The sequence below is a fragment of the Saccopteryx bilineata genome, chromosome 2, assembly GCF_036850765.1.
Source record: "Saccopteryx bilineata isolate mSacBil1 chromosome 2, mSacBil1_pri_phased_curated, whole genome shotgun sequence".
NCBI classification, from domain to species: Eukaryota; Metazoa; Chordata; class Mammalia; order Chiroptera; family Emballonuridae; genus Saccopteryx; species Saccopteryx bilineata.
In genome coordinates, this window is record NC_089491.1 from 89,021,853 (window position 1) to 89,047,999 (window position 26,147).

At 35.4% G+C, this 26,147-nt stretch overlaps 2 protein-coding genes across 6 annotated transcripts in view; one reads left to right on the top strand and one right to left on the bottom strand.

Annotated features, from left to right (window-relative positions):
- The window catches only part of IFT74 (intraflagellar transport 74), a 111,457-nt gene that overhangs the window by 26,217 nt on the left and 59,093 nt on the right, over positions 1–26,147 (top strand). For all 4 annotated transcript variants that reach the window (XM_066257379.1, XM_066257381.1, XM_066257378.1 and 1 more), the window contains 4 exons: positions 1,323–1,382; positions 2,828–2,889; positions 23,179–23,317; positions 24,542–24,604. In XM_066257379.1, the coding sequence (XP_066113476.1) occupies positions 1,323–1,382; positions 2,828–2,889; positions 23,179–23,317; positions 24,542–24,604 (324 nt within the window). The remainder of the gene's footprint in view (positions 1–1,322; positions 1,383–2,827; positions 2,890–23,178; positions 23,318–24,541; positions 24,605–26,147) is intronic.
- LRRC19 (leucine rich repeat containing 19) lies at positions 6,741–22,207 on the bottom strand. 2 transcript variants are annotated; one of them, XM_066257386.1, is made up of 5 exons: positions 22,112–22,207; positions 16,346–16,435; positions 12,897–13,410; positions 11,013–11,201; positions 6,741–10,497 (listed from the first exon to the last, which is right to left on the bottom strand). In XM_066257386.1, the coding sequence occupies exons 2-5, from the start codon at positions 16,424–16,426 to the stop codon at positions 10,172–10,174; spliced, it is 1,110 nt and encodes a 369-aa protein (XP_066113483.1). In that variant the 5' UTR covers positions 16,427–16,435; positions 22,112–22,207; the 3' UTR covers positions 6,741–10,171. The 2 variants fall into 2 exon arrangements, with proteins under 2 accessions (XP_066113483.1, XP_066113484.1); XM_066257387.1 differs by lacking the exon at positions 11,013–11,201.

Below are 26,147 nucleotides of genomic sequence, written 5' to 3' on the forward strand. Positions count from 1 at the left end.
AGCATTTTGTATGGCTTAGTATTCAGTGCAAATTTTATTTTATTTTATTTTTAGGAAATGATGTTCTGTTCTAAATGTGAGAAAAAATAAATTTTTGTGTAATGTAAAATTACATTTTGTGTAATGTACATTAAAGGAAAGGAATTTTTGTACTAAAATACAATAGGTAAATTATTTAGTATAAAAATACTAATAACTGAAAATATGCTGGTTTTAGATTTAATGTGCTAGTATCTGATGCAGAGAAAGCACTTAGCCAAGTTTCTAATGCATAATAAGTGCACAATAAATGTTAGGTTTTATTATTTATATCACAAGTGAAAAATGTGATATATACTAATATAGAGTTATTATATTAATAAAGCTTAGTTTTTTAGAATCAATTACACCCACATACTTTGCTCTTAGTAACTCTCCTATTCAAATTTTGGCTTCACAACTTGCTAAATTTCTTTATCTACAAAATGTGGACAATAATATCTACTTCGTAGACATTGTGAAAACTAAGTGAAATAATACATATAACAGATTCCAAACTCAAAATATATTAGCTATCGCTATCATTGCATAGCTTAACATAGGTTTACTAGTGTTCTGTTTGTGCTTTACCATGTTCATTGTTTTTCAACTTTCAGAAGACCAAGAAAATTATTTTATATTTTTACTGGTGTAAATTGGTAAATCTGTTAACAGCCATATCCCCTGTGGGAGAGGGGAGGGAAGGAAGGACAAATGGGTAGGGGCTTAAAAGAGAGAGAGATCTTGCCTGACCTGTGGTGGCGCAGTGGATAAAGCGTCAACCTGGAAACGCTTGAGGTTGCCGGTTCAAAACCCTGGGCTTGCCTGGTCAAGGCGCATATGGGAGTTGATGCTTTCTGCTCCTCCCCCCTTCTCTCTCTCTCTCTCCTCTCTATAATGAATAAATAAAATCTAAAAAAAATTTTTTTAAAAATAAAACAAAATAAAAAAAAAAGAGAGAGATCTTCCCCAAACTTTTGTCTCTCTGGATCCTTCTTTATATGCTCAGACATCTCCTCAGAATAGGCAAAGCTCTTAGAGGTACAATCTGCAGGGACAGGAGTAGTGCATTACTGCTTACTTTTTAACATTTCTGAAGATGAATTTTATTGGTTGGCCAAATGCACAGTCTGTGCTTACTTAGGTAACTCAATATTTGTTTTTCTCTTAGAAGATAAAATACTTGCAAATACTAATACCTAAATGACTATTCATTATTTGTAAGATTCAGTACCTTATATTATTGATTATAGAGAAAATTTTGGACTAATAGAATGGTTTCTTTTTTGTATTTTTGTTTTTAGTTGGTCGATAAACTTAATACCAATACTGAAATGGAAGAAGTAATGAATGATTACAACATGGTAAGAAAATTTATAAGCAATAGATCTTACATAGAACTATTCTCCAAAACAAAGCATTTATAGCTAGAAATAATTTGATAAAACTTTATGGACCTTACAGGTAGGTATTACTCTGATCGCTAAATACCACTGTTATAATTCAGTTCCCATAGTTGTGCTTTAAAATTTTTTTTTTCTTCACTGAATCTCCCAAGTGGATACGTTAATGCCTTTCCCAATGCTATGTTTGAACTGGTCCTACACTTAGCACTAGTTAGGGAATCCCATATACATTTCTTTGTATATAAATTGGTTTGCACTCTGGCCTACTATTTGCACAAGTGGAGCTGAGTACTCAGTGGACATACTGTGGCACTTGAACAAAGTTTTATATGAAAAGGAGGAAAGCAAATAGTTATATGATGCCAGACATAATTAGATGTTAACAGCTAGCTTATTTTGATTATAAACACTGGGATAAAAATAACATACAACTTGTAACTTACATAGCTTATAATTTACACAATCAAATAAGTTTAGTGAAAGCATAGAATTTATAAAATGATTCTTTTGTAAATTGGGGTTCTAAAGCATGATAATTTAGTGAGATTATTCTTGGCTTTAAGAACACAGGAGAATTCCCAAACTGCAAATTTTTTAATACCAAATGTAAAAGATAAAAACCTCTCTATGTGTTTGTCAGTTATTTGGGATAGGTCCAAAATCTAATCTGAATATACACAGGTAGAGTCAACCAGGAGTGCTCAGGTAAAATCCTGAATTATTTAAAAATAAAATTTCTGTTGGGTCTAAATGTAACTTATTGAGCACCCATATATTCTTTTAATTGTTTTTTGGGGGGGTTTTTTTGTTTTGTTTTTTTTTAGTGAGAGAGAGACAAATAGGCAGGAAGAGAGAGAGATAAGAAACATCAATTTGCAGTTGCATCACGTTAGTTGTTCATTGATTGCTTCTCATCTGGCTTCTGTGCCTTGACCAGACTCAGGCCAAGCCAGTGAACCCTTGCTCAAACCAGCAACTTCGGGCTCAAGCCAGAGACCAGGGGATCAAACAGATGAGCCATAATCAAGCCTGCTACCTCAGAGTCTCAAACCTGGGACATCCCAGGTCAATGCTATATTCACTGCCCCAATACCATCAGGCTGACCACCCAATAAATTCTTGAAATTTTGTTTATATAAAATAAGTTTACATTGGATTATTTGACAAACTGAATATATTTGATCTGAGATTGCATTCATTGCCTATAAAAAAGACTTTTTATCTGGCATAGTGATTTGTCAATTAAACTAAACACTATATATATATATTTTTTTAAACTTTGCACGTGACTTTAGGATTATTATAATAATTTTTCAATTATTTCATAACCTGAATAAACTTTAAAGAAATAGTTTGATTTAATGGTAATTCTCTCTCACATTTTTTTAACTCTTTATGTTTAGCTTAAAGCTCAAAATGATCGAGAAACACAAAGTATGGATGTCATATTTACTGAAAGACAAGCGTAAGTACAATCCATTTAAAAATAAAATAGATTTATAAGTGAGCTATATTACATAGTTTAACTTCTCAGTCATTTATTTCCTTGCAAATCTTGTATTACCCTATTGTATTATACTTTTTTATTCTTAATTTATTTTCAAGAGAGAGAAACATTTGTTTCTGATTTGTTGTTTCACTTATCTATGCATTCATTAGCTGATTTATTTTTTTTTTACAGAGAGAGAGAGTCAGAGAGAGGGATAGAAAGGGACAGACAGACAGGAACGGAGAGAGATAAGAAGCATCAATCATCAGTTTTTTGTTGCGACACCTTACTTGTTCATTGATTGCTTTCTCATATGTGCCTTGACCACGGGCCTTCAGCAGACTGAGTAACCCCTTGCTCGAACTAGCGACCTTGGGTCCAAGCTGGTGAGCTTTTGCTCAAACCAGATGAGCCTGCACTCAAGCTGGCGACCTCAGGGTCTCCAACCTGGGTCCTCCACATCCCAGTCTGACACTCTATCTACTGCGCCACCACCTAGTCAGGCCATTAGTTGATTATTATATGTGCCCTGATCTGTAATCGAGTCCACAACCTTGGAGTATTGGGATGTTGCTCTAACCAACTGAACTACCCCACCCTCTAGAGTCCTGTTGCATTTTTTTTATTTAAAAAGGTTGAATATTTGCAATACAAATTTTGTTTAAACATGTTATCTGTATTTACTATTAAGTACCCAAATCCTGTACAGATAAAAGTACTACATAGATTAGATAAATAAAATTTCTATGTCTGAGAGTTTAAAAAATCTAAGATGGATAAGAGCATCTTTGTCTCTACCAATTATAATTTTAACCTGCTTTTAACTAATTTGAATTATCAGATTTAAGCCCCAATCTACTGAAAGGCACATTATTTATAGTATTTCGTTATTTCATATACTATTCAATTAGTAATTGATAGTTAATAGTTATATTTGTAATCCACATCATAGGTATAGATTATGTGTACATCTTTGTATATAACCTCGTTAAAGATCAGATACCAAGGTAACTGTTACAGTGATAGTAATGCCTACAAAATAAGTAGATGTCCATTCGAGCTGCTATAACAAAATAGCATAGACTGGGTATCTTAAGAAACAGGAGGAGTTTATTGTTCACAATTCTGGAGGCTGGGAAGCCCAAGATCAAGGTACCAGTATGGTTGCTTTCTGTTCAAGGCCTTCTTTCTGGTTCATACTGGCACCTTCTTGCTGTGCCCTTACATGTTGGAAGGGTCTGGGGAGCCCTGTGGGATCCCTTTTATAAAGGCACTAATCTCATTCATGAGGGTTGTATTCATGATGGTGACCTAATCATCTCCCCAAGGCCACACCCACTAAAATACCATTGCCTTTGAGAATTAGGATTTTAACATGGATTTGGGGGGAATGCAAATATTCAAACAGCAGTGGTTAATGTAATATTCTTCATCTACTTTTTGACTTTAATTGAATATTGTCTAAGGTATTAGAAACATCAAAGATGAGCTGCTGTGTACATCTATGTACCACATATATTTTCCAAAAATTTATCAGTAATAATCTCTGTAAGAGCAAGGACAGTAATCAAAATTACCAGAATTCTACAACACAATGTATACTGTCATGTTACCTCTGCATGTACAGTAAGTATTTGATGAAGAATAGGATGTTAAAGTATGATAAAATATTTGAAAGATAAATATAATTCTTATGTTGATTAAAAAAAATTTTCTTTTTCCCCATCTCTCCTTTGATGCTGCTGTAAAGTACTATCTTAAAAATTGTATGTACTGGCCCTGGCCGGTTGGCTCAGTGGTGGAGCGTCAGCCTGGCATGCAGGAGTCCTGGGTTCGATTCCCGGCCGGGGCACACAGGAGAGGCGCCCATCTGCTTCTCTACCCCTCCCTCTCTCCTTCCTCTCTGTCTCTCTCTTCCCCTTCTGCAGCCAAGGCTCCATTGGAGCAAAGTTGGCCTGGGTGCTGAGGATGGCTCCATGGCCTCTGTCTCAGGCACTAGAATGGCTCTGGTTGCGACAGAGCAATGCCCCAGATGGGCAGAGCATCGCCCCCTGGTGCGCATGCCAGGTGGATCCCGGTTGGGCGCATACGGGAATCTGTCTGACTGCCTCCCCGTTTCCAACTTCTGAAGAAAAAAATATATATTACATGTACTGACCTGCCCTTTGGTGGCACAGTAGATAAAGCATCGACCTGGAACTCTGAAGTCACCAGTTCGAAACCCTGGGCTTGCCCAGTCAAGGCATATACCTGGTCCTCTCCCACTGCCTTTCTCTTTCTCTCTCCTCTCTCTAAAGTCAATAAATAAAATCTTTAAAAAAAGTTACATGTACTGGAAGTCTCTTCCATTTTACAAAGAAAATTTTATATTCATGGTAACCAAGCTCTCACATGAAAGTTTTCCTTTTTGCTGTTTTTCTCTTTTTAAACTATTTATGCAAATATTTATAATTTACTTTACATAAAATACTAAGAAATAAGAAATAGTAAGCTATAGCCCATTGAATACCATATAGCATTTATGACATTTAGGTCCTCATTTGTTTCATTATTTAACTGCAAAGTTATATAATAAATACCCAGCTCAGATTTGCAAATATTCTATGTACATGTTTCATAGGTATTTCATCCAAAATGATAAATTACAGATTATAAGTTTGAGAGTGTCATAAGTTTTTATGTCTATTTGCTTTATTTGGTTAAATAAAAAGTTCTTAAAATATTTATATGATAATGTGTTCTGAAACTGTCAGCAGTTTCAAAACTTAATATCTCTATTTAATTGAGGCTAAGTGAAATAGGTTCTCCTAACCCTTTTATGAAGAAATTTAAATTAAGAATAAATGTGCCTGACCAGGCAGTGGCGCAGTGGATAGAGCGTCAGACTGGGTTGTGGAGGACCCAGGTTCGAGATCCTGAGGTCGCCAGCTTGAGCACGGGCTCATCTGGTTTGAGCAAGGCTCACCAGCTTGAGCCCAAGGTCACTGGCTCGAGCAAGGGGTCATTCAGTTTGCTGAAGGCCCATGGTCAAGGCACATATGAGAAAGCAATCAATGAACAACTAAGGTGTTGCAAGGAAGAATTGATGTTTCTCATCTCTCTCCCTTCCTGTGTCTGTCCCTCTCTCTGACTCTGTCTCTGTCACACACAAAAAAAGAACAAATGTTATTTTTATGGTTTCCTTTTATATGCAGCAGGTGGATAGATTTATCTTAAGTATTAATCAGATAACCATAATCTCAATAACACAATAATCGGCCTTGATACTCTTCATTCAGAGAAGTAGGAAATGCTATACCTTGCAAAGGCAGAAATGAAAACTTCTGTTTTCATTCTATTCTATTATAGTGCCACTATTTAGTGTGATAAGACCATCTGTTCATAATAAGGTAGTTGTGACATATAGCTTCAATATATTGCTGTAATATTTATGCTTAGACACTGGCTTTAATTCAGTTTCACATAGATGTATAACTAAAGATTCTCTTCCAGTTCTTATGTGTATACCTTTCTACTTTGGTATTAATCAAAATAAGTTATCTTTTAAAAACATGTAATTACAATTTTAAACTCATTTATTTTTGTTTAGTCATATTTTTATTGAATATCCAATATTCGTTTATAAGAAACTCTTGACTATAAGTGATTAATGTAGTTTGTGCTGCTTCATAATTATATTTTATTTTACTGTTTCTCAAATATTAATATTTGCCTCTTAATTTCTTAAATATTCTGGTAAATAATAGATTATTTAGAAAAAGATGTCTCATGTTTCTATTATCTTACTCATAATTGAGATTGAAAATAATGAAGTATATCAGAAAATATTAATGTAAAGCTTTTATATTTTTATTGAAAACATGTTTCTATAAACAAATATGCACGATAAACGAGGTTTTTTTATTTCACAGAGTGTATCACATTGAACAGTTTTTATTTTTCTCAGTAGACATTTAAACTGAATTTAGTATTGCGATAACCTTTAAAATGATTATTCTGGTCCTGGCTGGTTGGTTCAGTGGATAGAGCGTCAACCCAGCATACAGACATCCCAGGTGCAATTCCTGGTCAGGATACACGTGAGAAGTGACCATCTGCTTCTCTTCTCCTTCTCCCCTTTCTCCTCTCGCACCCTGTGGCCTGATTGATTTGAACATCAGATCCGGGCACTGAGAATAGCTCAGTTGGTCCAAGATTCAGCTTCAAGTGCTAAGGATAGATCAGTTGATTTGAGTATCAGCCCCAGATGGGGGTTGCCGAGTGGATCCCGGTCAGGGTGCATGTAGGAGTCTGTCTTTCTACCTCCCCTCCTCTCACTTAAAAAAATGATTTTTTTGCAGCATGTAACATGCATCTACATTATTTTTAGTGTCTTTTCTCTAAGAAAGTACCAGGTAGATACATTTTTTTTCCTTTTTTATTAATAATTAAGTTTGTTGGGGTAACATTGGTTAATAAAATTATATAATCTTAAGTGTACATTTCTATGATAGATCATCTATATTGCATACACATTTTAAAAACTATTATAGGGAAATTGAATATACAAAAACACACAAAATAATGTACTATAGTTCTTTGTAGCTGTATCCTAGCTTCATCAGTTTATATTCAATCCTGCTCTATCCACATCTGTAGCCATTGTTCCCTTTCCTGTATTATGAAGAAAATCTAAAACATCATTTCACCCATAAATATATGTTAGTGTTTTAGAGATATTTTCCTGTAAAACATATAGATAAATACATTCAATTTTTCCACATATCATATATTTTGCTAGTGTTAGTTTTGGGGTTTTTTTGGTTTTGTTTGGTTTTTCTTTAGTGAGAGACAGAGATAGACAGAGATAGACCAGGAAGGAAGAGATAAGAAGCATCAGCTCTTAGATGTGACACTTTAGTTATTCATTGATTGTGCCTTAGACTATGGGGCTCCAACTGAGCCAGTGACCCCTTGCTCAAGCCAGCAACTTTGGGCTTCAAGCCAGCGACCTTTGGACTTAAGCCGGCAACCTCAGGGTTTCAAATCTGGGTGTTCAGTCTCCCAGGTGGACGCTCTATTCACTGCACCACTTCCTGGTCAGGTCAGGAGGCTTGTTCTTTTTGTTTTTGGAGGGAGAGAGAAAGATCGATTTCTTATTCACTCACTTGCGCATTCATTGGTTGATTTTTTTTTTTTTTTTGTATTTTTCTGAAGCTGGAAACAGGGAGGCAGTTAGACAGACTCCCGCGTGCGCCCGACCGGGATCCACCAGGCACGCCCACCAGGGGGCGATGCTCTGCCCATCCGGGGGTCGCTCTGTTGCGACCAGAGCCACTCTAGCTCCTGGGGCAGAGGCCAAGGAGCCATCCCCAGCGCCTGGCCATCTTTGCTCCAATGGAGCCTCGGCTGCGGGAGGGGAAGAGAGAGACAGAGACGAAGGAGAGGGGGAGGAGTGGAGAAGCAGATGGGCGCCTCTCCTGTGTGCCCTGGCAGGGAATCGAACCCAGGATTTCAGCACGCCAGGCCGACGCTCTACCCCTGAGCCAACCGGCCAGGGCCTTCATTGGTTGATTCTTGATGTGTCCTGACCAAGGATTGAACTCGCATCCTTGGCACAAAGGACACTGCTCCAACCAACTGAGCTACTCGGCCAGTGCCTATTACAGTTTTTAATGCCACTTTTGGCATTGAGTTAATAAAATTATGTTTACAGATAATTGATTATAAGGAATTGGCAAATAATTCACTTTCAGACTATTCCTGTAATAGTCTTAAGGCCAGTGTTTTCAAAACTATGTTCTTTGGACCCTTATTGTACTACTAACTCTTAGGCATACCTCAAAGAAAGGATTTTATTGTCAAGGGTGGAAAAATCTTGATACTTTGCTTCTGAAGATCAGAGAGCAGTTTAGCTTAGTAAAGTTTTGTATGAGTCTTAGAGAAAAGAATTTTGGTTCACTTTGTTTAAACCCAGTATTTCCTATAGTAATAAATTAATTTTATGGTAATTTGACTATGTACCTTTTTCCTCCCTGTAAATATTTTTTTTTAAGTGAGAGAGAAAGAGAGAGGGACAGAGAGGAAGCGAGAGAGATGAGAAGCATCAACTCATAGTTGTGGCACCTTAGTTGTTCATTGCTTCCTCATGTGTGCCTTGACTGGTGGGCTCCAGCTGAGCTAGTGATTCCTCACTCATGCCAGCAACCTTGGGTTCAAGCCAGTGACTATGGGGTCATAGCTATGATCCCACGCTCAAGCCAGCAACCTTGGGGTTTTAATGTCCTGGGCTGACCAGGCTCTATCCACTGTACCACCACCTGTAAATATACTGCTTACAAAAATTAGGGGATATTTTATTGCTCCATATTCATTTTGAAGGATTCCCTAATTTTTGTGGTACTTCTGAATGTCTCGCGAAGATAATGTTCTAGAAAACAATTTGGGAAGCATTCCTCCATCTATAGGATTCTGAACAACTGTTCACGTACCCACTAAAGGTTTCTCAGCCCTACCACAAACTCATTTGAATAAAAATCTCCCAAAGAGAGGCAGAAATATGTATTTCATTTAATAAAACTTATGGATAATTGTGATACTGACTTTGGACACCACCATACTATGATATTTATTCTGTTGTGAGAATCCTGCATTATGTTGACAATTTTTTTATAATCCAAATTCTTAGTAACTTATTAAGATTTGTACCTGTACATTGTGCTGTGCTTTAAATTGTTAACTAAATTTTCAGGAAATTTATTGTGCTACTTCAGGAAGCTTTTAAAAAAATGTTTTCCAATTTTATTAATTCATTCTGTGAGCATAAAAAAAATCCAAGTGTATTGTCAGTATAAGTTATCTCTGTTCCTTACTCTAACTTGTGATATAAATTCAAAACCTTTATATCTCTACTGATTCTAATCACTAAAACTTAAATTTGTATGTATAATGTCAAATATCTGACCTAAATGAGAATCAGTTCATTATAATTAATAATTTACTTTAGGGTTTTGTTTTTTTTACTAATATGTATGGTCTCCTAAATAGTTAAGAGAATAGTAATGCTAGTATTATAATTGTTAGCTACAAAGGAATGTCAGTTACTGTATTTGAACTTTTTCAATTCCAATGAGAAAAACATAATTTTATGATATTTAGGTGTGTTGCAATTAATAAGAAGGTCTACCAGCTATAGTTTAGTATGTCACATATGAAAATCTCCAGGTCTAAACTGTGAGTGATCTATTACATTTTTTAAAGAATCAAACATTGAAAGAAGTTAATTTTCTTCATGTAATTTTTGAGTATCTATATATTTATCTTCAATAAACCCATCATCATCTAGTACAAATGAATGTAGTTGTTCAAATATTGTAGTATCTTCAGAGTTTGTATCTGGCATCTGTGAAAGAGAACTTGGATTTTCGGTAAAACCATTTTCATAGGTTTCTGCTTCATGCTCTTCAAGGCGATGATGATTATAACTAAGCAGAAAATTATACCATATTGGGCATTTGACAGCTAGAAAAATGAGGAGTGAAGTCATCAGCACAGAGACTACAACACCAACAAGAAAAGCCCAGCTTTTTCCAAGAGGTTCATATTCTGAAATAGAATAGAAAAGAGAGAATATGATAAAGGGAGAGAAGGAAGATATTTTGTTAAATTGACAAAAAAATTTACATATCCCAATTCCCCAGTGTTGGTATCGGAAATGAATGTACATTATAATTTTCTTTAAACAAAAGTTACTAAAACTACAATATAAAAATATTTCATGGACTGGTGTAAGAATATCTTTTTTTAAATAATGTGTATCTTTTCAGGTATTGTTGATTTGTTCACCTAGGAACATTATTGATTTATACCTGTTAATAATTGTGACTTGACTAGTTAAAATTAAGGCTAAGAGAAGTTAAATAATTTGCCTAGTAGCATTTGGGTGGTAACTAGCAGAGCCTGCTTTGGAAACCCAGTATTTTGTAAGTCTTTTGTTGAGATGAAGAATTATACTTTTACATTGTTTCTAGTAACTTCAAATGCAGAAAAATGAGAACTACCTTAGTTCACTTAGTATGCTACCTACCTTTAGCACTTGATATACAAAACCAGTATATTACCTGAATTTCTTGTTAAGTTATTCAAAGAGTTATTAAATGTTGAATTGCTAATGGACTGAAAATTAAGATGAAGGTCTTCAGTTACAGGTGAAAGAAATTTTGAGTAACATTCAGCCTTAAAAGGTACTGTTTTGATACTGTAGCACTTCAGGATATCTGGGTACTTGCACAGGGTGATGTTCTCATTTTCTAGTAAATCAAATAATAAATTAAGATATATTATGGGAAATAAAATTATGGTTAACAACATTTTATAATTATTTTTATTCATAATTTTTTGGCATGTCATTATTAGATTCTATAAGAAAGAAACTCAAATTGCCTAACAACACAAGGGAATGGTGCATATTCCTGTTTATAAAGTCATTTGATAAATGTAGTTTAAGTACAGTATCTGTTTATTTAGTTTGTGATAGTACAGATGTTATGATTAAGATTGTGATGAACATCTTGATCTCAGTCAGAGTATCATTTGCAGTTAAGAAAGTGAGGCACCTGTTTTCACCTACTTTCTGACAGAATAGCCTAAGAAAAGGAAGTACTTAAAAAAATTAGTCTCAGGTATTAAAAATGCAAACTTAATACATGAAGTGACAGTATCATTTTAAATGTATAGAAAACTTAAATTTCTTTTTCTCGTTCTTTCTGGAGAGGCAGAGGGACAGCATCTATTCAGCAATTGTATTTCAGTGTTTCTTCCTGTTTCCCTTAAACAGGAATAGTTTATTTTATTGTATTTTATTTTTGCGAGAGATACAGGAAGGGAGAGAGATAAGAAGCATCAACTCATAGTTGTATCACTTTAATTGTTCATTGATCACTTCTCATATGTGCTGCCCTTTTTTTTTTTTTTTTTTTTTTTTTGAGTAGGGGAGGCAGAGATAGATTCCTGTATGCGCCCTGACTGGATCCACCTGGCAAGCCCACTACGGAGTGATGCTCTGCCCATCTAGGACCTTGCTCTCTTGCTCAGTGACTGAGCACTTCTTAGCACCTAAGGCAGAGGCCATGGTGACATCCTCAGTGCCAAGGGCCAACTCACTCTAGTTGAGTCATGGCTGCAGGAGGGGAAGAAGTAGAGAAGCTGATGAGTGCTTCTCCTATGTGCCCTGTCCGGGAATTGAACTCAGGATGTCCAGACGCCAGCCAATGCTGTACCACTGAGCCAACTGGCAGGGTTATATGTGCCTTGACCAGGGGGCTCCAGCCAAGCCAGTGACCCCTTGCTCAAGCTAGCAACCATGGGATCTTGTGGATGATTCTGTGCTCAAGCCTGTTACCCTGTTTTCAAGCTGGCAAGCTTGCACTCAAGCCAGCAAGCTTGCACTCAAGCCTGGACCTAGGGATTTCAAACTTGGTACCTCAGTGTACCAGATCAATGGTCTATCCACTGTGCCACCACTCTTCGGGCAATAGTTTCTTTTATTTATATAAATGAAATAAGGCCCTGGCTGGTTGGCTCAGTAGTAGAGCATTGGCCCGGCATGTGGAAATCATAGATTCGATTTCTGGCCAGGGCACGCAAGAGAAGCGCCCATCTTCTCCATCCTTCCCCCTCTCCTCTCTCTCTTTCTCTTCCCTTCACACAGCCAAGGCTCCATTGGAGCAAGGTTGGCCCGGGCACTGAGGATGGCTCCATGGCCTCTGCCTCAGGCGCTAGAATGGCTCCTGTTGCAACGGAGCAATGGCCCAGATGGGCAGAGCATTGCCCCCCAGTGGGCATGCCGGGTGGGTCCCGGTTGGGCACATGCAGGAGTCTGTCTCTGCCTCCCTGCTTCTCACTTCAGAAAAATTAAAAAAAAAAAATGAAATGAGAAACATTTCTGGGGTGAAACAACCAAAAATCAATCACATTGTGGGTTTGATTAAATTATGATAACTTACCTAGTGTCACAGTTGATGTGTTTAACCAATTCTGCAAATTCAGTAAACTACAAGAGCAGTTCCATGGATTCCCATATAAAATGATTGACTCCAGATGAAACAGTTGTGGCACATCAAAGTAGCTTATCAAATTGCCTTGCAGATTCAGAAGTCTCAGGTTTTTGAGAGGCATAAATATGTCAGGATTCAGTTGTAATATTTTGTTTTGGCAGAGATACAATTGTAGTAGTTTATTTAAACCTATAAATGCACCCTGTTGAATTATGTGGATGGAATTTCTACAAATATTTAAAATTTTTAGATTGGAGAGGTTACCAAAACTATTATTATGTAAGATACTGACATTGTTCTCAATCAGATAGAGCTCAGTGAGTAAATAATACTTTTGCAGAACACTTGCATCCCTACTATTCAGAGTAATTTTGTTATAACTGAGATCAAGTATAGTAACATCTGTACTGATATCCACTGGAATCAAAGAATAATTCTTTTCAGTGAAATTACATTTGACTTCCTAAAAAAGAAAAAAATTAGAAATGCATTAATCAGAAAAATATTAACAGAATTTTCAAAATTTTATATTCTGGCAGTTAAACACCGGAAGGAAACAGTGTGAAAAAAACTGTATCATTTTTTATTATTACAATTTGAAAAAGGAAAGGCAAATACTTTTCTTTCTTTATTGGGAAAAAAAATACTGAAGAGTAAGGAAATTACATAGATTTGAGCAAGGAGATTCTAGTTTGTCATATAGGCATCTTCTGTTGTTATATAAATATAAACATTACAGAATGAAAAACTTGGTATAGTCCCATTGGTATGTGTGGAAATACATGATATATACTAATTGATTTAACTTATTCAGTGTGTGGGATTGACATTTATAATGAAATTATTTTAAAATATGTAATTTTAAAAAAATTTGTAATTTAAAAATATGTGGTGGCTCTGGTCAGGTGGCTTAGTGGATAAAGCATTATTCCCACTGACCAAGATCTCTTATTTCAATGCCCAGGAAGGGCACTTAGGAGAAGCAATCAATGAGTGAACAAGTAAATGGAATAATTAAATAGAACGAGTTGATGCTTCTCTCTCCCTCACTCTCTCCCTCTCCCTCCTACTCTCTCCCTCTTTCTCTCTCTCTCCCTCACTCTCTCCCTCTCCCTCCTACTCTCTCCCTCTTTCTCTCTCTCTCCCTCCCTCTCTCCCTCTCCCTCCTTCTCTCTCTTTCTCTCTCTCTCCTTCCCTCTCTTCCTCTCCCTCCTTCTCCCTCTTTCTCTCTCTTCCTCTCCCTCTCTCATCCTCTCTCTCCCTCTCTCTCTAGTCCTCTCTTGCCCTCTCTTTTCCCTTCCCTCCCTCTTCCTTTTTTCCTCTCTCCCCTCCTCTTTCTCTTAAATCAGTGGAAAAAAAGTTCTGGTATTACTATTTTTTTTAATATTTTTCAATTACAGTTGATATACATTATTATATTAGTTTAATGTGTGCAACATAGTGATTAGAAATTTTTTAAATATTTTATTTATTGATTTTAGAGAGAGAGAAGGGAAGAGGAGCGGGAAGCATCAACTTTTAGTAGTTTCTCTCTCGGATGTACCTTGACCAGGCATGCCCAGGGTTTTGAACCAGTGACCTCAGCATTCCAGGTTAATGCTTTATCCACTGTGCCACCACAGGTCAGGCTATAGTGATGAGAAATTTATATAACTTACAAAGTGATCATCCTAAGTCTAGTACCTATATGATATTATACATAGTTTATAATAAGGAATTTTTAAAAATTAGCAGAGCTACCAACAGTATACCTAGAGCTATTAATTAAAAAATAGTACTTAATTATATTGATATAACTTTAGAGGCTTAATAGCTCAAAGTTGGGTATTTTAAAAGAAGATATTTATCTTATAACAAAAATTAAACCATAGATTGAATTTAAAGAGCCAAACAGCATGAAGTACTTTCCTTATATGGATATAGAAGCAAAGAAATTGTTCTTATTTTGACTGTTTTTGCCATTGAAATGTCACTCCCCCTTAATAATAATAATGCAGCAACAGTATTTCTCATAAATGTGATTTAAAATTTCCTCCATTTTTAGTGTGTGTTTTTTGTTTTTTGTGTTTTTTTTTTACAGAGACAGAGTCAGAGAGAGGGATAGACAGGGACAGACAGGAACGGAGAGATGAGAAGCATCAATCATTAGTTTTTCGTTGCGCATTGCAACACTTTAATTGTTCACTGATTGTTCTCTCATACGTGCCTTGACTGTGGGCCTTCAGCAGACCGAGTAACCCCTTGCTTGAGCCAGCGACCCTGGGCTCAAGCTGGTGAGCTTTTGCTCAAACCAGTTGAGTCCGTGCTCAAGCCGGTGACCTCAGGTTCTCCAACCTGGGTCTTCCACATCCCAGTCCGACGCTCCATCCACCTCGCCACCGCCCAGTCAGGCTTTAGTGTGGTTTTATGTTTTGAAACTGTCTCTGCCCTGACCAGATAGCTCAATTGGTTAGAACTTCGTCCCGAAGCACAGAGGTTGGTTCAAGCCCCAGTCAGGGCATATACAGAAACAGATCAGATTTACAGATTTCTTTATTTCCCCACTGCTTTATTTTAAGAGAGAGGAAGGGGGAGAGAGAGAGAAAGAGACGCATCAACTCGATGTCTCAGTTTTGCACCCATTGATTGCTTCTCATATGTGCCCTGACAGGCTCAAACCTGAGACTCCAGGATTGAACCAGTGACCTCGGTGCTCCAGTATGACACTTCATCCTCTGCGCCACTGGTCAGGGCACAGATTTCTTCAACTCAGTTTTTAAAAAATGAAGGCTGCTTTTGTCAAATTAGAATCTGGCTCAGAGAGGACAGATTTTGCATAATCAAACTGACTAAAGAGTTTTGATTGCTTGTTTTTGTTGTTGTTTGGGTTTCTTTTTCTTTTCTTTTTTTATTGCCTTGGTATATTCAAAGTGTATCTTTGAAAATATTTCACTGTCTTGATTTTAAAAACTTACTTTTATAAACTTTTAAAACTTTTGCCCTGGTTAGATGTCTCGGTTGGTTAGAACGTCATCCCGAACCACAGGGGTTTCCAGTTTGATCCCCAGTCAGAAACAGGTTGATGTTCCTCTCTCTCTGACTCTCTCTCTTTCTGTCTCCCTCCCTTCTCGCTAAAACCAATACATAAAAATAAAATAAATAAAAAACTTATAAAAATGCAATCAATACTTCAAATGCTGTAGAAATGTTTACCTGAAACCTATGTACAGTACTCTATCAATGTCACCTCATTAAATGTAATTTCTAAATAAAAAAATAAAAGTTTATTCAGTCACAATCCCAAAGAGGCATATTTTGGGTTCAGCAAAATCTTTTCCAATTCAGAGACACACATAATTCATAAATACATATATATGTATTTCATGCAATTTACTAAAAAAGAAAGAAGAAAAACTTACTGTTTTAGAGGTCTGGCCTTCATCTGATAAAAACAACATGGAGAGGGGCCAAAACAAGATCAGGATGCATGTAGTTTTCATATCTCAGGCCTGATAGAAAAGAGTATTTTCTTCTCAATAGGAGACTAGAACTTACGAATTGTTGATGACATTTTGATTTCCTTGTTCTCCTTTTAATATCTATTTTTTCTTAAACTATATAAAATATGAAACAACCACGTGTCCCCTCACCTTCCCTATACTCTAATCTTAACAAACTAGAAAGCTTCCGTGGAGAATGAAAGAGTCTTTTTTAGTGACTCATTAGTTCCTAGATCTATTGAAAGGAACTTTAAAATAATTGAAGTGTTTGTACACTTTAAAATTTTAGTATAGGTACACAAAATAAAGTCCAGAGGAATATGTGTGTGTGTGTGTATGTGTGTGTGTATAAGTATATTATATTGCTACTTCTTGATCTTTTCATTTTATGTGTTCTTTAAATGGTAGTATCTATTTACCTACAAATGTGGAAGATGAGCCTGAAACTCTCCTTCAAACTCTCCCTTACCTTCATCTCGTAACACAACAAATATTTATATACACGTCTTGTTTGTTCATTCTTCAAACATAGTTACTTACCTATAATTTTGGTAAGGTGAGTATTCAGTGTTTCTTCTATCACAAATGTATAAATGCTACCAGTGACTGAGCCATTAACAGGATTACTTTTCTGTTCCTGCTCCCATTTTTTTGTTGTTGTTGAATTAATTGTAGTTTTTTTATGCACTTAGTTTTCTTTTTTTTAATAAATTTATACCCATACTTTTACCTAACAAATTACTCAATAGTTTATGCATTTTAGATATTTAATCTGTGTAATCTGCTCAAAGAAGTCTCATCCGGAGCCTGATGCCATGCTGTACCCTAAATGAGTTGATGGTGACTAGGCCTCTACACAGCTTCTGACTTCCACTTTCCTTTTGCCCTCATCGTAGACATTCCCTTTTGTTTTTATTACTGGATTCCTGTTTTCTAGAATGCCCTGTTTTGTATTACTGCGTTTTTAAATAAAGTTGCCTGCAGTAACTTCCTGAGAAGGTGTATAGGTGGGAAACTATTTTAGACCTTGAAAAATAATTTGACTAGAAATAAAATTGTAAGTAGAAAATAGTTTTCCCTTAAAATGTTGATGGCATTGCCCCATTGTCTTTGGATTTCTAGTATTACTGTTAAGAACTCTGAAGCTATGCCATTCTAATTCTTTATTCTCTTATGTAACTCGCCTCTTAACCTTCAAAGTTTTTAAAATTAATATTCTGAAATTTCACAATCTTCTGTGAGAGTCTGTTTCATTCATACAACTGTGTACTCAGTGGGTGCTTTCAATATGGAAGCTATGTCCTTCAGTTCTGGGAAATTTTCTGAATTATTTCATTGATGATACTGATAATTTTCTTCCTCATTTTTTAAAAGTCTCACTGTTCTTTCTAGAATTGCTTTAATTAGGTGTTGGTTCTCCTGGAATGATTGTCTGATTTTTTCTGTTTCATTTCTGTGTGTTTTCACCCTGCTTTCTGGGTGATAGCCTCAACTTTATCTTTAAACTCTTAAATTTTCTTTTTTCCAGTCATCATTTTAATTCTAAGAGCTCTCTTCGTTCTCTGAAAATTTTCTTTAATAGTGTCCTGTGGCATAAATTATCTTTTCTTATTGTGTCTTGTATCATTTGCTTTCTTTTTCCTTGAATAGCCCCTATGTCTTCATGTTATGCTTTTCCACTTTATTTTGGTCTGTATCTTTTATATTTGAGACTTTCTTCATATATCTGTTAATATTTGGTTTGGAACTTAAAGATAAGACTGGGAAACAAAAATCTAATTGAAAACTGCTTTTGTGCAAGTCTTCCTTTAACGTTAACTGTAGAGTAAACCTGCTGGACTATTTTCTTGGGTAATTCCAAAATATCATTATCTTTAGATCTTTTCTCTTGGGCTAGTTGGATTCCCCAGAATGACTTTTCTAATCTACTTGAACAGATAAGGCTAGGTGGCCAGCATTTTGAGAGCTGAGTGATGAAAAGGTGGATTTATCTTGATAATTAGTATATAAACTTTAACTCACTTTCCCTGTTTTTGGCACAACAGTCTTGCACTCCCTTGTGCTTAGTGCCCAAATTCCCTTTATTTTATTTTCCCCAAAGGAAAAAAGCCATAATCTTCTGTGTATGTAGGAGAGGACCTTTACCTGACTGGGCAGAGGCAGGGAGGAAGACTTTCAAATATGTTTTATTTAGCCTTCTCTACTTCAGAACACCTGGTGCTGTCAGTTTCTGGGCCCTGTAAGAGTTTTGCAGTATAAACCAAGTGGCTTCTCATCTCTCTTCACTACTGGTTTGGGAATATTTTCTTTCCAGTTAGTTTCCACTTAACTTTATAGTTTCTAAGTTTTATTGCTGTTGCCTCATCTTTCATTTTCTTTGTTCTTATGAGTTTATACTCTTTAGTACCTTTTATTTTTATTTGAGTCAAGTTTGGGGCAGGAGTCTGGGTTAATGGGTACATTTAAGTATGCTGTCTTTCACTGGAAGTCGCCATTTATTTGAATAAATTCTTGCTAAATAGTACTTTACATTTATTGATTTTATTCATGACATTCATGTTTCTTTTAATCTGATTTTTAAAAGTCTACACTAAAATCTATGCTGCAATCAAATGATCTGTTTGAAAAATATGACTATATTCTGTTAAAATCATTCTTAGTGGCTTTCTAAAATTTGAGTCTTATTTTTCTTTTGAGCCTTTTTGTGGCTATGCCACAATTAGTTACTTATGATTTTTAAGGAAAAATTTGTTCTAATAGAGAAGGAAGTAGAAAACTATTGACAATGACCAAGTCTCCTTTTACCTTACCAAGTCTGTTACCTCATTAGCAATGAGGTACTTAATGTTATTCTGATACTAGTCTATTCTAGTTAATCAACTCTTTACCTTCATTTTGTTTATCTGTTTATGCCTATTCCCCTTCTTCTTTCTCTATTTCTGTAGTTAAATCAAATTTATTAGGAGAAAAGCCATTGTTTCTCTTAGATTTTACAACTTGGATGTAGATCATAACAGAATCCCTTTTAGAGTCAGAAATGATTTCAAGTTATCACTAACTTCAGACTATTGCTCACAAAAGGGGTCCCTAAAGCATACATAAAAGGTATTTGACCCATGTTTTGTGATCTTTAGGAATCTGTGCAGCCCCTTCATTGGTGTGTTTCAGTGTTTCTCAGTGTTGTAGTGAAGTTCTTGCTGATGTCTCAGGTGGGGTGCAGATGTGGGTAAAATAGTGATGAATGAGGAGGAAATAAATAGGATAGGATCGTAATAAAAAGAAGCAGATAAGCTACAGAGAAAATTAGTTGCCCTGGCCTCTGGCTAGAGCTTTAGCCCAGCATGTTGACATCCCCAGTTTGATCCCTGGTCGGGGCACACATAGGAAGTTGCCATCTGCTTCTCTCCCCCTCCCTTTTCCCCTGTTCTCTCTCTTCCCCTCTCATAGCCAGTGGCTTGACTGTTTCAAGTGTTGGCCCCGTGCACTCAGAATAGCTCAGTTGGTCTGAACATTGGCCTTAGGCTCTAAGGATAGCTCAGTTGATTTGAGCATTGGTGCCAGACGGGGGTTGCTAGGTGGATCCCGGTTGGGGCACATAAGGGAGTCTGTCTCTATCTCCCCTCCTCTCACTTAAAAAAAAATGAACTAAATTTAAAAGTTGATATGTAATAGAAGTAGCTGAAGAAGGTAATGAAGGTTAGGCAGGATGATGAGCCTATGTAGAAATAGAGACAGGATCCTCTTGTATTTATTATCTTTGTCATCTGTTTAATATCAATACTAATGATGATTTTCTCCAGTTTGCTAAAGGAAATAGAATTATAAGGATTAGAAAAGAAATATTTGTTCTATTTGATAAATTTTAAAGTAAGAAGCAGTATATGCTCAGAGTTTAAGGTAGATTCTATACAAAAAAAGCATTCAGCAATCTAAAGCATTAGGTCTAAAGCTATGAAATGCATTGATTGAGCCCCATGATTAATGGGGTTTTTCGTATATTTGTTTGTCTTTTGAAAGGGGAAAGATTGAGAGAAGGGGGTAGATACTGACCATCATGACACTGAATGATAAATCTCTAGACAGAAGAAACATTTGCTATCATTATTGGCTGTCTTGAAATCAGACTGGAACAACAACTGGCTAGCCAGTAGATTATGAAGGAATTGTTCTTAAGTCAGTTTACCCCAGGGGTCTCAAACTCGTGGCCCGCGGGCCGCATGCGGCCCGCCGAACAATTTTGTGCAGCCCGCAGACTAATCCACGAAGTTCAAATATATTTTGGATAAAATTAAGTAAGCCTAGGGGCCTACTTGTATTTTTCATTTCTCTAGCATCCTAGCTAGATATTAGCTTAGTTAACAGCAGTTGTGATGCGAACTACAGTTTCTGGTCGTTTTGTGACACTGAGTAAACTGCATGTACGATTGTGCTTGTTGTACTGATTTTTTTTTGTTTTCAACTGCAGTGAGAAAAGTGTTGCATAACAGTTGCCTTTTGTAGACCTAGTGCGGCCCGCTGAAAGGCTGTGATCTTGCTCTGTGGCCCACATGCTGAGTTGAGTTTGAGACCCCTTGGTTTACCCCATTTGAAAAAGTTGATTTAAAGAGAAGACAGTTGTTACCAACTTTTTCTCCCTATAGGATTTTTTATCAATTTGAAATTTATTTTTGAAATTGGGTTTAAATTTATTGATTGAAAAATAGAGAACAAATAGAATATCAGTTTCTTTCAATTATTTCACAAACTGTGCCCTTTTACATAGTCTACAACCTATATAAAGAGAAAACGCTTTATACAAGAGGAAATGGTAGATATTGAAAATGAAACTATTGTTCTTAGTGCAGTTTTTAAGTACAAGTTTCTTAGGAGTTTTTGGTTATTTGCTTTATATGACTACTATATACTATGAAATAAAAATATGCCGCAATTGCCCTGACCAGCTAGCTCTGTTGGTTAGAGCGTCACCCTGAAACACAGAGGGTGTCGGTTCAATCCCCAGTCAGGGCGCATACAGGAACAGATTAATGTTCTTGTGTATGTCTCTCTCTCCCTCCCTCTTCTTCCTTCTCCCTTCCTCCCTCTATAAAAATATATGCTGCAATTATTTTGGTTTTGTTAAATCATTCTGCCATGAAATATTTTAGATATTTATGCTAAATATCAATGTACCGTATTTTGCAATAAGGTGTTAATAACTCAAAATTAACTTCACTCTTGTAATTTACCATTTTATAGGTGGAGTTTTGTTTTGTTTTGTTTTTTCAGTTTAAAAACTTTTATAATGGAAAATTTCAAGAAAAAACCTAAGTAAGGAGTATAGTTACCATCCAATTTCAACAATTATCTACTGGTAGCCAGTCTTTTATTGTACTACAAATTTGTTTTTAAATAAATTTCACTTCAGAATGCTCTGTGATTAACATGTTTCAAAATAACAAGATCTGGTAAATTTGATTAGAGGAAACCTTTTATGAAAAAAATAATTTTATTACATTATAACTTTTTTGGAGAAAGATTGTTGGCCATTCTAAGGTTAATATTTCTAAAATAGTGTATAAAATTTAATATTTTCTGCTTTTTCATCACATAGTAAAGGCAAAGCTTTTTGTACAGACAACAAACAAATATGATTTTTTAAAAAATTGCAGCAACAACTACCAAACCTGTAAATATATAAGATCTTACCTTTATTTTTCTTGTCTCTGAGACTGGTGTGCCAAGGAATCCATTCTGTTTCTCCTGAAAAGTATGTCATATGATTGCATTTCACTTTGTTTTAACCTTTGTACCCAGTGAACTGATGATTAAAAAAATTAAAAACTGGACTTCCTTAGCAAAAGATTGACTAGAAGAATAATTTCTTAAAGTCATCTTTCACTTTTTTTAATAGAACAAGGTAGTTTGCGTAACCTTAATGCTTACTCTTAAAAAATTTAAATATTAACAAATTTACTTTGTGAGTTAAAGTATATAAGTTTGAGAATGCATACTTTAAAGATATGTAGCTAAATTGATTGAAATGTTACTCCTAAAGGTATTTTGTGTTTGGAAAGATACTAGTTGAAAAGATACCACCAAGTTTAGCACTACACTTAGTTTCAACTTTGTTATTTACTCATTTTTATGACACCATGATTGGTGATTTACTGCCAAGTTATTACAGGAACAAAGTGCTCAAAACATTTGACAGTTGACCATTATGTGGACTTCAGAAAATTAGCTTCCTTGTGCTGTTAACTTCTCTGTAAAATGGAATACTGTACACTAGTTCCCATCTAACTACACTGAAAGACCTATCAGGCAAAAATAAGGCTAAGAGTAATTTTTGGAGACAAGTAATCCTGGAGTTCAGAATGAGTTAGTTTCTCAGTATTTTTAATCTATGAAACATAAAGATGAAATAGCTGATCTTTTCTACCTGAAAGTTCCAAGATAACATAAAATATAAATAAATACATTTTCATATGTAGAAGGCTTTAATGATTTTTCTGTAATGATATTTGTGTTTTCTTATAAGAATATAAATAAAAAGGAGAGTAAAGAATTGAAAAAGACACAAAATAAGTCTGTGCTGTTGGGGGCCAGATTTCATCCAGTTCAAATAGAATTATTTTGTACATCTGTAAGGACTTTTTAGATCATGAACTATGGTTGAATACATTTAAGTACCCTACTGAATTGAGACCAGGACCTGAGTAAAATTATTTTTTCCCCTCAGTATAGTAAGTAATATTACATACATTTGATTTCAGGAAGGAGAAACAAATTAGAAGCGTAGAAGAAGAAATTGAACAGGAAAAACAAGCAGCAGATGGCATTATCAAAAATATGTCTCCTGAAAAACAAGTCAAGTACATAGAAATGAAAACCACAAATGAGAAATTGTTGCAGGTAATACTAATTACTACTTTGGGCCAGGCATATAGCAGTCTTGCTACTATGGACAGCACTGGCATCCGCTGAGAGCTTGACTAGACTTACTGATCGGTCTTCATTTTAACAAGTTGGGCCATATACATTTGACAAACACTGATCTAGAAACCTTTATTTTTTTATGCTGCATGATGGACCTAGCTTTTACTATGTTATTTATTCAGTCCTGTGCATTCTTCATTTTTTAATGTCTTAAAGACATATGAAAATGCTTGTTTTTTAATGAACTTTTAATGGCAACATTAAAAAGCCTCATATATCTGAGCTATATGAATATTTTACTTTCCTTTTCTTCCTGCCTAATAAGCAGCAGATCTTTTACCTACTATAAATTGCTCCTGCTATAAATTGGTGTTTAAATAACCAATTTGGGTGCTTGCTGAGGGGTTATTGAGAATCCTCCCAATATTCAATCTTGGTGGTGACTCAGATTTGGAAGTTAGTATTGTTTTATGCCCACGTGTTCCTTAACCAGTTGACAGATAATTAGTCACCACAGTTGCCAATAGTAAAAGTAGTTATAGTTTCTCAGGTATTCCTTCATTGCCAATTTAATATAACTTTTATTTTAGACATGATTTATAAGATACAATGAAACATGGAAATAAGGATATTATAGAAATGCCAAAATATTGTTAATCCTGCGTGGAAGCTTTCAGATGAGTAATAATGAATTTAAGGGTCATATCCCTTACAAGAGTGAGTCATGTAAATTGCTATTGGTCTGGGCCCTAAAGGAAATTAGGGACATGTTAAGTCTTCTTATTACAATAAAATTTTTAAAAATAAATTAATAAAAAGGAATTAGGCAAAAGATAGGAAAACATGGTTTAAAATTCAAAATTCAAAATTTTAACTTTGAACAATGACATAACAAATTTGAAGGCCTCTGATACTTAATAATACGATTACAGTGATAATGATGATTCACTGTGTAAAGGTCTGGCTACCTTGACAAGCTTTAAAGTATTTTTAAAGGTGGGTCTGGCAAAGTGTTTAAGAATAATGAAATAAATTGACAAAAACAGAAGAGAATATTAATAAATTCTGGTCATCACAAGTTATGTATTGAAGATGTTTACAAAATTTAGTTTGTTATATATTTGAAATATTGGAAAACAGAAACAAATATATTACTGATATAACTTGCATATGTATTTGCTTTTTTTCTCTTCTTTTTAGGAATTAGATACACTTCAGCAGCAACTAGATTCACTGAACATGAAAAAAGAGAGTTTGGAAGCAGTAAGTATAAAATCAAATGAGTTCTTTTTTTTTTTTCTTTTTATTGAGACAGACAGAAAGGGAGAAAAATGAAAAGCATCAACTTGTTGCAGCAGTTAATTGATTGCTTCTCATGTGTGCCTTGACCGGGGCCTCCAGCCAAGCCAGTGGCCCCTCACTCAAGCCAGTGACCTTGGGCTTCAAGCCAGCGACCTTTGTGCTCAAGCCAGTGATCATGAGGTCAGGTCTGTGATCCTATACTCTAGCTGGTGAGTCTGTGCTCAAGCCAGTTGAGCCCATGCTCAAGCCAGATGAGCCCATGTTCAGGCCAGATGAGCCCGGGCTCAAGCTGGTGACCTCAGGGTTTCCACCTGGGACCTTAGCATCCCAGGTCGACACTATCCACTGCATCACCACTGGTCAGTCAAATAAAGGTTCGTATTACTCAACTACAAAAGACAATTCAGCTATATACATTAATGGAACTCATTTAGGTACATATTTATCTAGCAGTTTACTTACAGGAGTTTAATAATTTTCCCACTGAAAACCATAAACATTCTAATTTGATAAGAAATTAGATTTATGTAATTATTGAGTACTTACTGTATATGAAACAAGTTATTTGGTGTGCTGGGGCTAGTGGTAATTTAAAGAAATATGCAGGATAAAAATAAAGGTCCAGAAATTAGTTGCATTTTTATACACCAATAATAAACTATCAAAAATGGAAACTAAGAAAACAATTTCATTCATAATTGTTTCAAAAATAATAAAATACCTTAGATTAAATTTAACCAAGGATATAAAAGACCTGTATTTGGAAATTATAAGACACTAAAGAAAGAAACTGAAGAAGCCGCAAATAAGTGGGAGCAAATACTGTGTCCGTGGATAGAAAGAATTAACATCATAAAAGTATCCATATTACCCAAAGAAATCTATAGATTTAATGTGATTCCTATCAAGATACCAATGGCATATTTCACAGAACTAGAACAAATATTCCAAAAATTTATATGGAACCACAAAAGACCTCAAAAAGCAATAATGATCTTGAGAAAGAAGAACAAAGTTGAAGGAATCACAATACCTGATATCAAACTATACTACAAGGCCATAGTAATCAAATCAGCATTGTACTAGCATAAAAACAGACATATAGATCAATGGAACAGAATAGAGTAACCAGAAATAAACCCACACTTTTATAGTCAATATTTGACAAAGGAGGTAAGAACACACAGTGGGGTAGAGATAGTTTATTCAATAAATGGTGTTGGAAAAATTGGACACATATATGCAAAAAAATGAAACTGGACCACCTTCTTACACAATACACAAGACTAATCTAAAAATGGGTTAAAGACTTAAATAGCCTAAAAACCATAAAAATCCTAGAAGAAAACAGGCAGTGAAATCTTGGACATTGCTTATAGTATTTTTTTCTGATTATTACATTGGGCAAAGGAAACAAAAGAAAAACAGATAGGATTACATCAAACTGAAAATGTTTTGCACAGCAAAGGAAACCGTCAACAAAATGAAAAGACAGACCACTGAA